This window comes from Loxodonta africana, chromosome 23 (genome assembly GCF_030014295.1).
Source record: "Loxodonta africana isolate mLoxAfr1 chromosome 23, mLoxAfr1.hap2, whole genome shotgun sequence".
In the NCBI taxonomy this organism is placed as follows: Eukaryota; Metazoa; Chordata; class Mammalia; order Proboscidea; family Elephantidae; genus Loxodonta; species Loxodonta africana.
The window spans coordinates 67,589,375-67,599,367 of NC_087364.1; the positions used below are offsets into that span (position 1 = coordinate 67,589,375).

Genomic DNA, 9,993 nt, shown 5'->3' on the forward strand with positions numbered 1-9,993 from the left:
AGTCTTCTGCTCTTAGGAGGCACAATTCCAGTTGGCTGACTTCAGCCTCCAAATCTCAAGTCCTAAGACATTTCAACACAGAAGCATACACAATATGCAGAAACCTTTCTTGGCACTGGGGCCCCTTATCACTCACTACATGTTACATCTAGAAACCAGCAACAAGAGGAAAGTATTTATGAGAGCATAAGCCGGTTTTCCTCTCATATGCCTGAAGATGAGCCTGACATGACTGGAAGTCATTTTGAATGGATCAAAGCCCATTAAAAAGAAATTCCCACTCATTTTTCATCGATACTGCTTGAAATGAAGTAGGCAATCAGCTGACTTTTTTTTTAATACAAGCTTTTGTGCAGACCTTAGCCTATTCTGTATACTCCCACGGTGTCAAAAACGAACCTTAACAGTAAGCCGACAATTTACATAAACAACAAGAGTCTAGATTATTTGGTTGGAATAAATTTATTTCATCTGTCTGTAAACAAGGTGTTTAATAGTTATGGCATTTTTTTAAATGCATATTAAATCAGATGAGTTAGACTGTATCCCAGATGTAACAAAGTGCAGGGAAAGAAATGGACAAATCAGCAACGAGATTTGTTTTTAAATCTGTACATTATCCACAAGGCCCAAACAATAGAAGCAAATACTAGAATGTCCCTAAAGTAGTGCCATTCGAAAAAAATCCTTAATAGGTCAGTTAAAATCCATCTCACAATAGCAACAGTTCATTTTAACAATAGTATGGCACAGAATACATATGAAAAAAAATTCATCACGAGACAGCCAAGTCCACAATAACGCAACTTTATATAAAAACTCAAGCTGCAAATAAAAATTGGTCCTATGAAGAACAAACTGGACACACTCCAGATGGTTATTTGGGATACCTAATGTCCACAATGGCAGCCTTTTTGTGTGTGTGTTTTTTAACAGTTTGACTAAAGAGTGGAGCTGGTGTGCAAAGAAAAAGACAGGAACAAAAATCTGAGCTATTGCCATGATGGAATGTCCCTGGGGGTTCGATCAGTATGGTTACTGTGAGGTCACGGGAGGAAGTGCCTTTTGCTCGTTTTGCAGTTGCACTCTTCGTATGTCCTGGGGACACTATGAAAAAGATATTGTCTCAAGTGCAACAACAATACTGAAAGCAAACTACCGCAGCTCTCATAGCACAGTAACAAAAGTGGTATTTATTAATCGGTTAAATAAACCAGGCACTGCGTAAGAGAAGGTGGAAGCAAACCAAATACCTTATGTGCGAAGGGAGAGATGGGAAGAGAAAAGGGGAGGAAAGACGCATGCACCGTTTCCTCCCAACCATGCGCGACAAAATAAAGACTAAATGAGCCAAGTAAATGCGCAAAGTGCTGAAAAGACACTGATCAAATTAGAGATTGTACAACCGGCACCTTGCTTAATATTATTTTAGTAATCCGTACCCCATAAATTGCTAAGACAAAGTGATGCCCAACTTGGCATGCCCCCTCCCCCCCAAATTTCAAGGTATCATGCAAATCATTATTGTGCTGCAATTATTTTGCCAGATAAGGGTTGGTTACATACAGTGGTTAACATACAAATGATCCACTGGGCAGACAGGAATCGTGACATTAGAAAATAGGTAAAGAAAAACTAGCCGCCATCTATAGTGTGGTAGCACTGTGACCGTAACTGAGGTGGTGATGAAGACAGCTGCTAGGCAGATGGGGAGAGGCTGCTTACACATCAGACCTCCTCAGGTACAAAGCGAGTTCGTATGCTTTCTTGTTAAGTGTGCCTCCGTGGACACCTTCCTTGCCCATGACTATAACCAGTGCTGGAGTACACAGGGAAACAAAACAAAAGTCAACAGAAGGATTGAAGGGGGGAGGGCAGAAGGAAAGACACCTTTCCCCACCACCAGAGGGATACAAAGGAGACACAGGTTCATACCCCATCACCCTGCATTGCTAATAAAATTTCCAGAATTAAGACTCAAGCTTACAGCTAGGAAAGTTTACGAGCAATTTTCCCCTAATACTTAACAGTCTGCCTAGCAGCTAGAACCCAGAGTCTCTCAAGTATTTTGCCATTGAGTATGCCTTCTTATTCAATCCGCCTCCATGGACCCCTTCTTTTCCCATTACAAAGACCAAGACTGAAAGAGAAAGAAGAAAAGTGTTTCAAAAGAAGTGTTAAGAAAGTCACATAAGTTTTAAGCAGATAGAACCCCGATTAATCCGTTAATATTAAGTTCGTTTCCGTGAACTGTCAAGCACTGAAGTCAACTAGACCTCCAAAAAGGAGAACCCTCAAACCGGTAATATGCCGAGACACAACAGTGATTACTGACTGCACCCTGGGGGCCCAACCCACACAGCTGCAGAGCTCTACACAACTACCTTTACACTAGCTGGGCGGGGGGCGGGGGCAATGTTTATCTTCTACTCTAGAGGAAAAAAAAATCTGGTTGATGTGACAAATACTGGCCGCAAAAGAAGTTACAAAAAAAAAAATTATTTACGAAATTCTTCACAAATTGAACACGCTGGGTGAGTATAAACTATTAAGACTCATCAGGGACACTAAATGTGTCTAATACTTCCAGAGGAAAACCAAAACCAAAATCAAATCTCAAAGGGCATTTTCAGAGCCATTCAGAAAGGGTCAAGTTTAAAAGTATTTAAGGCTTGTACTTACTGATACCATCAGCGTGCTTTGTTTTTAATCAAGGTCTAAAATCCTGAACAGGTTTACTGTTTCTAACAGGTTCCTCCCTGATGCAATACAAAACACAGACATTTTATATTCACTGCCACTAGGTGTCAGTAGTGTCGCAGGGTACAGAAATCTCATTCTGGTTTTGTCACAGGGCTGATGCTTCCGTTCCACACTTGTCTCTTGTGCTCACCTAAGGTTTAGAGATTTGTCTTCTGTTTTAAAACCATCTAATTCTGTCACGGGGAAACATTTATAAGCAAAAACTCATACCAGAGTAAGAGTAACGTCGCAGGGAGCTGGTAAGAAAGACAATGGCTTTAAATTACAGCCCAGGGCAGCTTCAGGTCACTTCATATGCCAGATCTGGGCTTAAAATTAGACGTGCCAAGTCTGCCTATATGAGATTACAAAAGCCCTTTTTATTTAAAAATATTTACACGGGTTAATACATTTAAACGTATTTGTCAATCAATTAGATGCCATAATAAACCTCAATTTCTACAAAGTTTCTTTTGAAAAAGCAGTGGCACTTCTTCAGTGAAGAATTTCTGCAAGGCTGACAACACTGATGAGACACAGGAGTTTGTGGACCAAATATACAAACTAAGCATTACTTCCTACCTTCTAAATCTCAGACACTTAGTCTTTGAAAATAATTTAAATAACAACTTAAATATTTCAGAAAATGGACAACTTCCTCACTTAAAACCCTCACTCTATTTTTCTCTTCCCAGCAATGTTCCTAATAGAAAAATGAACGAATGCTCATTTTTCCTCCTTTACACTGAGTAGTAAAATGATGAAAACACAAGCAAGAAAGAAAAGGAAGAAATCCAAAAGTTCAAACACGCAGAGGGACTTGATCTGAACAACTTAACGATATGGAGAAGGTGTGGGATCATCACTTGGCACGTCAAGCAACTTAAGAGACAAGTGTAGATTTTAAGTTTACTGACGCTGACAATAAAGGCAGGATATGGACGTTTTCTTTGAGAATAAAATCAACCCAAAAGGCTAGGCTTTACGTGCAGCTGCTACAGAATTAAGCTAAAGCAGTGCCTCTCTTCAGTGCTGGGCAGTTCACAAAAACCACCTTAGTCGCCATTACGGACTACCACTTTTATACAAAATGTGAACGGAAGTGCTCAGTAAGTTGTAATGTGGCATGCAGTTTTCCAACAGAGCACCCTGCTTACCTCTACCAGCTCTGCCGACAGCAACGTTGTATGTTGGCTCTCCACCTTGACTCTTTGTCCGGATGTCCATTGTGCAGTCACCATCCACGTACAGACTATCTCTGATCACCGAGCACTTCTTTGCACCAAGGGTCAAACCGTTGGTAAAGAAACCTTCCCGGTCTTTTCCTACAATCATATCTATTTCTATTGGCTGCCCCCAAAAAAGAACAAAAACAGACAGACAAAAAACATGAAGTTGTAATTAATTCCTTTCAGGCCTCAATATAACAGGAAGGATGGTGTGCCAAAGTTCTACTGCGACAAGACACCCACATTTCACTAAAGCAAAACCAAGGTTCGGTCTTCTAAAAAATTATCTAGTCCTACCTGGTTACATGTTTTACAGTAGTTCAGATTTCACAGTTAACAATGGTCTGCTAGCTAAAGACCAGTCAATACAAAGAATCTCTCTAGTTGGTAGTTGACCCTCCACAAACTTAAGAATTACAAACTACATCAAGTGAGGTGGTGCCTGAAGGTGTCTGTGTAACGGTAAAGATTCAGCCACAAAAGCTTTCAACAACAGTTTGTCTATCATTGTCGGTCACACTACACTCAATCATGTTGCACCAAATTTAAAGTTGCTTGACAGTCTCCCGAAATAAAGCCCATGCTCTAGAGATCTGTTTGCCTCTCTCCGTTGGAGAGCTTGAAATATCCCCCACAATAGGAGCTTCTATCGCTTGACCTCAGCGCCTCTCCAAATTCGTATTTCCCTCGTCGCTGTTTTTCTAACCACTACTCTCTCCTCCCTTCCCCTCCCCTCCCACTTCAGTAATCAGCTTTCTTTCCCGGCAAAGGACAGGAGGATTCGGTCTGAAGCGCCGCAGGAGGTGACGATAAAAGAGAGATGATGGAGGGAGATGGGGAAGAAGCCGAGGTAGCCCCCAGGACCGGAAAGGAGAGAAGGAGCATGCTAACATTCCATGAATAAGAAGGAAGGCGTCGCCCCCATCAGAACTGCAGAGTCATGGCAGGCCCCAGCCATTTCCAAGCACACTCGGGCCATCTCCCCAGCCAGACAGCGGGAGCTCCCACACAAAGACAGGAGGACTGCAGGAAAAGTTGATCGCCAGACGCCAGTCCTCCGGGAGAACTGCAGCTCCCTACGGGCACAGGAGACCCGACAGTCCTCGTGTCAAAGGCGGAGGTCTACACAATCAGACCTTAAACCCTGTGAAGCAGCAAAGGAAGGATAAGTGGCACCCGTTAAGGGGGACCTGAATTTTGGTGTTTGCTGGGAACGGAGAATGGAGACTAAGAAATGAAAGAAATGGGCCCGTTATTTGACACCATCGTCACAATTTTAGGACGAGCCTGGGGCAGAAACAGGCGACACAATAGGCAGATCCGGAGGCTTAGTGACAAATATTCCCCCAAACATGGGGCAGCCAAGTCACAACCATCAAGTCACAAGAAGCGCAGGCAGGGTGAAGCATAAACCTGCATGAGCTCCTTTAAAGCCCTGACTTAGGAGGGAGGGACTGGGGGCAGTAAGGTGTTCCCCGGGCTCCCAGATGACTGAAGCCCCCCGTCCAAGCACCCCCTTTCCGGAGCTCTGTTGCGTAACTGAGGATAACGGCGTATCGATGAGGCTCCGCGGGAGGAGGAAAGAAATCAATGGCAGTTCGCCATCTTGGAGAATTAAAAAACAACCTATACACCCGGAGCCCCAGTCGGGATTCACGGCCCCACCTACGTGCTCGGCGTGCAGGGCTCCGACCGTCCACGCCAAGTCGCTTCGAGGATCCCGGGCCCCGGCCGCCGCCGCCTCCCCCAGCCCGCCGCGGCGCGAGGTCCGCTAAGCGAGGGGCTACCCGGCCACCGGGGGACCCCGCCCGGGCCCGGGGCGCCCCGGCCCGGAACCCCGACCCCCGCGTCCCCCCCCCTCCCCCCCGGACGTGCAAAGCCACCCCGGGCTTGTAGGGGACCCGAGGGCGCCGCGCCGGGGGGGGGAAGGCGTCCCCAGCCCGGCCGGTGCGTGCCCCCTCCCCCCCGGCACCCCGACCCGCTCGGGGACTCGCCGGCGCCCCCGCCTGTCCGCGCAGCCCGGGCGACCGCCGGCCCCGGCCCCCGCACCCCCGGCCCGGCAGCTACACGCGCGGCGCCCGACCCTCGCACACCTCCGGCTCGGCCCTCCCGGCCCCGGCCTCCCCGGCCGGGCTGCTGCACGCGCGGTGCCCGACCCTCGCACACCTCCGGCACGGCCCTCCCGGCCCCGGCCTCCCCGGCCGGGCTGCTGCACGCGCGGTGCCCGACCCTCGCACACCTCCGGCACGGCCCTCCCGGCCCCGGCCTCCCCACCCCCGGCCCGACAGCTGCAAGCGCGGCGCCCGACCCTCGCACACCTCCGGCACGGCCCTCCCGGCCCCGGCCTCCCCACTCCCGGCCCGGCGGCTGCACGCGCGGCGCCCAACGCACGCCTGCCGGCACGGCCCTCCCAACCCCGGTTCCAGCCCCCGCACCCCCGGCCCGGCTGCTGCATGTGCGGTACCCGAACCTCGCACACCTGCCGGCACGGCCCTCCCGGCCCCGGCACCGGCCCCCGCACCCCCAGCCCGGCTACTGCATGCGCGGCGCCCGAGCCTCGCACACCTACCGGCACGGCCCTCCCGACCCCGGCCCCCGAGCCCCCAGCCCCGCGGCTGCATGCGCGGCGCCCGAGCCTCGCACACCTCCGGCGCGGCCCTCCCGGCCGGCCCCGCGCTGCGACGCCCGGCCCTGCTGGGGTCCGGGTCCGGGCTGCCGCCGGTCCTCACCGTAATGCTCTGGAAGACGCCCCCGGCCGTGGCGGCCCAGACGTATTTGGCGTCGCAGTAGCCGACAATGGCGGCCTCCTGGCAGCAGCCATCGCACATCAGGTTATCCACGTAGCTCTGCCAACCGGCCATCTTCGAGCCCTTCGCACTGCAGCGCGGACGGCGAGGAGCAGCAGCGCAGCGGCGGCGGCGGCGGCGGGGGGGGCGGGGCGGGGGCGGGGAGGAGGCGGCTCTGCGCAGGCACCGACCGCCCCCCTCCCCGAGGAGCTGCGGCAGGAGGACGCGGGGACGCCGGGGAGGGACGAGCCGCGGGCGCGCCCGGCTCGGCCGCCCGCCGTCCGCCCGCCGCAGCCGCGGGCTGACTAACCAGCGGCGGGAGGCTGCGGAGTGGCTGTGCCGACAGCGGCCGCGCCTGCTCCTCCCGCGGCTCCCTCAACCCTCGCGGCCGCGGCGGGATGTGCGCGCGCGTACGTGCGATCCTTCCGCGGCGCCCCGACACGGAGGGTCCCGGGAAGGGAGGGGGCTGGCGGCGCGCGGAGGGATACCGCCCCGGGACAATCACGGCCGCCACGTGCAGGCGGCGTCCGCGGGGTCGCTGGCGGCGGCCGAGCCTGGCGCCGGGGCGGCGGGGGCGTCCCCTCGGTTGCCCTCAGCGCCCCGGGGTCAGCACCTGCGGCGGCGGCAGGGATGTCCGGGAGTCCCCGCGGCCGGGCCTGGCCGTACCGCCCTCCCGCGCGCGGCGGTGCGGGATGCGGGCTCTTGAGCGTCAGAGTCGGGTTGCAGCGTTGCCCTGGCGACGCGATGCGGGGCGGTTACGCTCCTTTGTGGTGGGGCGGCTGGCGGCAGGGTCGCCCCTAGGCGTCCCCCGCGGGACCCGGTTCCCAGATCCCTCTGCTCCTCGCTCAGAAAGGTACCCAGCGGGCGCCCCGGAAAGCTGCAGTCGGCGCAGGCGTGGAGGCTCCTGGGGACCCTGCTGAGTTTTGTGGGTCCTTCATTGTTGCCTCTTTTAGGTAAAAGGGGCCTCGCGTTCTTGAGATTCTTTGCCAGGAAGAGCCCTGTTGATGTTACTAGTCAGTTGTGGTCGAATAACTTGTCAATTCCGAACAAAGCCAATAGCGACCTATATAAACTGTTTTTTGGAAACGGAGAATGATACGGGTGGGCCGAGGGAATGGCTGAAAATACAAAGAATAAAGATCTAGGAAAGGACCCACTAAATGAACATAGCGACTTCTCTGCTCTTGAGGGGTAAAATAATTTCAGGACCCAGACCTGAGAAAGGCTCGTATTTACAAGGTTAGCGGTGGGCAGAGCCCCTGGGAACGGCCTCTCGTCGTCTTCGCTACGATTAGACGCGGAATTCAGCGACGTCCCACAACCATGGCACCAGTTTTCACGTGCCAGTGAAAGAGAACAACTTTAAAACGTTGAAAAGTTGATTCTGAACTTGAAAGTTATCGTGTAAGGTCACCATTTGTGACAGGAGAATTACAAGAATGTAGCTCGGGAGAAGGAAGAAAAGAACGTTGGTAGTCCATCTAATAGGTTCTGAAATTTGTGTTTTTCTCCTGTTGGCTTTGAAATGTCCAGCTACTGCAGGGAGAAGGAAAAAAAAAAAAAAAAGCAGTAGGTTAAACCCCAAATCAGGGACCTATCAGATTGAGACTGTATTTTCTCATGTTCTGAAGACAATACCTAGGTGGTATGAAATGTGTGCAGAAATGTTTCATTTTTGCAAGTGTTCCTTCCACCTGATTTAATTACATTTACTTGGTCTTGTTAACTCCTCTGCCTTTTTGTGATTGATGATGGTTTTAGAATTTTATTCTAACATTTTATCACCTTAAAAGTTAATAGTTACAGGGTGCTGTTAACACGGATATATTCATTTTGTGAGAATTCATCACGCAGTACATTTATGATTTCGGCACTTTGTATATAATCAACAAGTTTAATCAAAAAGTAATGACAGAAAAGAAAAATAATAGTGATGATAGTTTAAAGAAGTACGTTGAAATTGAGTTTTACTTATTAATATAGCCTGAAGGTTTTTAAGATTTCATTCCAAGAACACTATACTATTGTTACAGCAAAAAGTGAGAAATAACTACATTTCATTTTTATTCTTTAATTCTTGGCTTTAAACAGCATAAGAAAATACACACCTCAAAAGATTCTAAAACACATCAGGTAAAGCATTCGTAAGGATTTAGAATTCCTGTCTTTATTTTTTCTATATTTTTCAAAATGTAACAGTACCTTCTAAAATTACTGTTTTACATTTCCAACATAGTGTTATTTTCCCAAAATGACAGTAAAATTTAAACAATTATGAAAAATATATTCTGCCTGATAGGCTAGTGGAAACCCTGGTGGTGTAGTGGTTAAGTGCTACGGCTGCTAACCAAAAGGTTGGCAGTTTGATTCCCCTAGGTGCTCCTTGGAAACTCTATGGGGCAGTTCTACTCTGTCTTAAAGGGTCCCTGTGAGTCGGAATCGACTCCACGGCAGTGGGTTTGGTTTTTTAATAGACTAACTGAATTTTACACTTTAGTTTTTTTATGTTATATATTCAGAGTCCATTTACCGTCTGTTTTCGCACTCAGATAAAATCATCTTGTGCTTGTTTTCCCTAGAGCCAGATCAGTTTCCTTCCTGGAATGTGCCTTATTTACCATTTGTTAGCTCCTTGGAAGCCCAGTGGGGCAGTTCTATTCTGTCCTATAGGGTCACTGTGAGTCAGAATCCACTCCGCTGGAAATGGATTTGGTTTGGTTTATACAGTGGTCACTTCCTATTTCATATAACTTATTGCTTACCACAACATGTTTCAAAAAATATACGTAGAGGTAGAATACTGAGACTAAAGAATAGCAATATAAGTTAAAACAAAATTAAAAAAAAAACTCATTGCCTGTCCTGTTGATTCCTGACTCATTATGACTCTATGGGCACAGTAGAACTGCCCCATAGGGTTTCCAAGGCTGTAATCTTCCCGGAAGCAGACTGCCACATCTTCTTCCTGCGGTGCTGCTGGTGGGCGTAAACCAACTCTCCACTAACCTTTGGGCTAGCAGCCCAGTGTTTGACCACCACGCCACCAGGGCTCCACTTAAGTCCAAAGGAGTATCAGTTATGGAAAAAGAATCACCAACCTGTAACTTAAGTGCAAAGGAGCCCTGGAGGCACAGTGGTTAAGTGCTTGGCTGCTAATCAAAAGGTCTGCTAACCCACCAGCCGCTCCACGGGAGAAAGTTGTGGCAGTCTGCTTCCATAAAGATTACAGCCTTGGA

General features: G+C 49.7%; 1 protein-coding gene across 2 annotated transcripts; it reads right to left on the reverse strand.

Annotated features, from left to right (window-relative positions):
- Positions 1 to 376: 376 nt before the first annotated feature.
- Positions 377 to 6,876, reverse strand: PFN2 (profilin 2). 2 transcript variants are annotated; one of them, XM_064275593.1, is made up of 3 exons: positions 6,701 to 6,876; positions 3,900 to 4,092; positions 377 to 1,819 (listed from the first exon to the last, which is right to left on the reverse strand). In XM_064275593.1, the coding sequence occupies exons 1-3, from the start codon at positions 6,830 to 6,832 to the stop codon at positions 1,722 to 1,724; spliced, it is 423 nt and encodes a 140-aa protein (XP_064131663.1). In that variant the 5' UTR covers positions 6,833 to 6,876; the 3' UTR covers positions 377 to 1,721. The 2 variants fall into 2 exon arrangements, with proteins under 2 accessions (XP_064131663.1, XP_064131662.1); XM_064275592.1 differs by lacking the exon at positions 377 to 1,819 and adding an exon at positions 1,833 to 2,140.
- Positions 6,877 to 9,993: the final 3,117 nt, after the last annotated feature.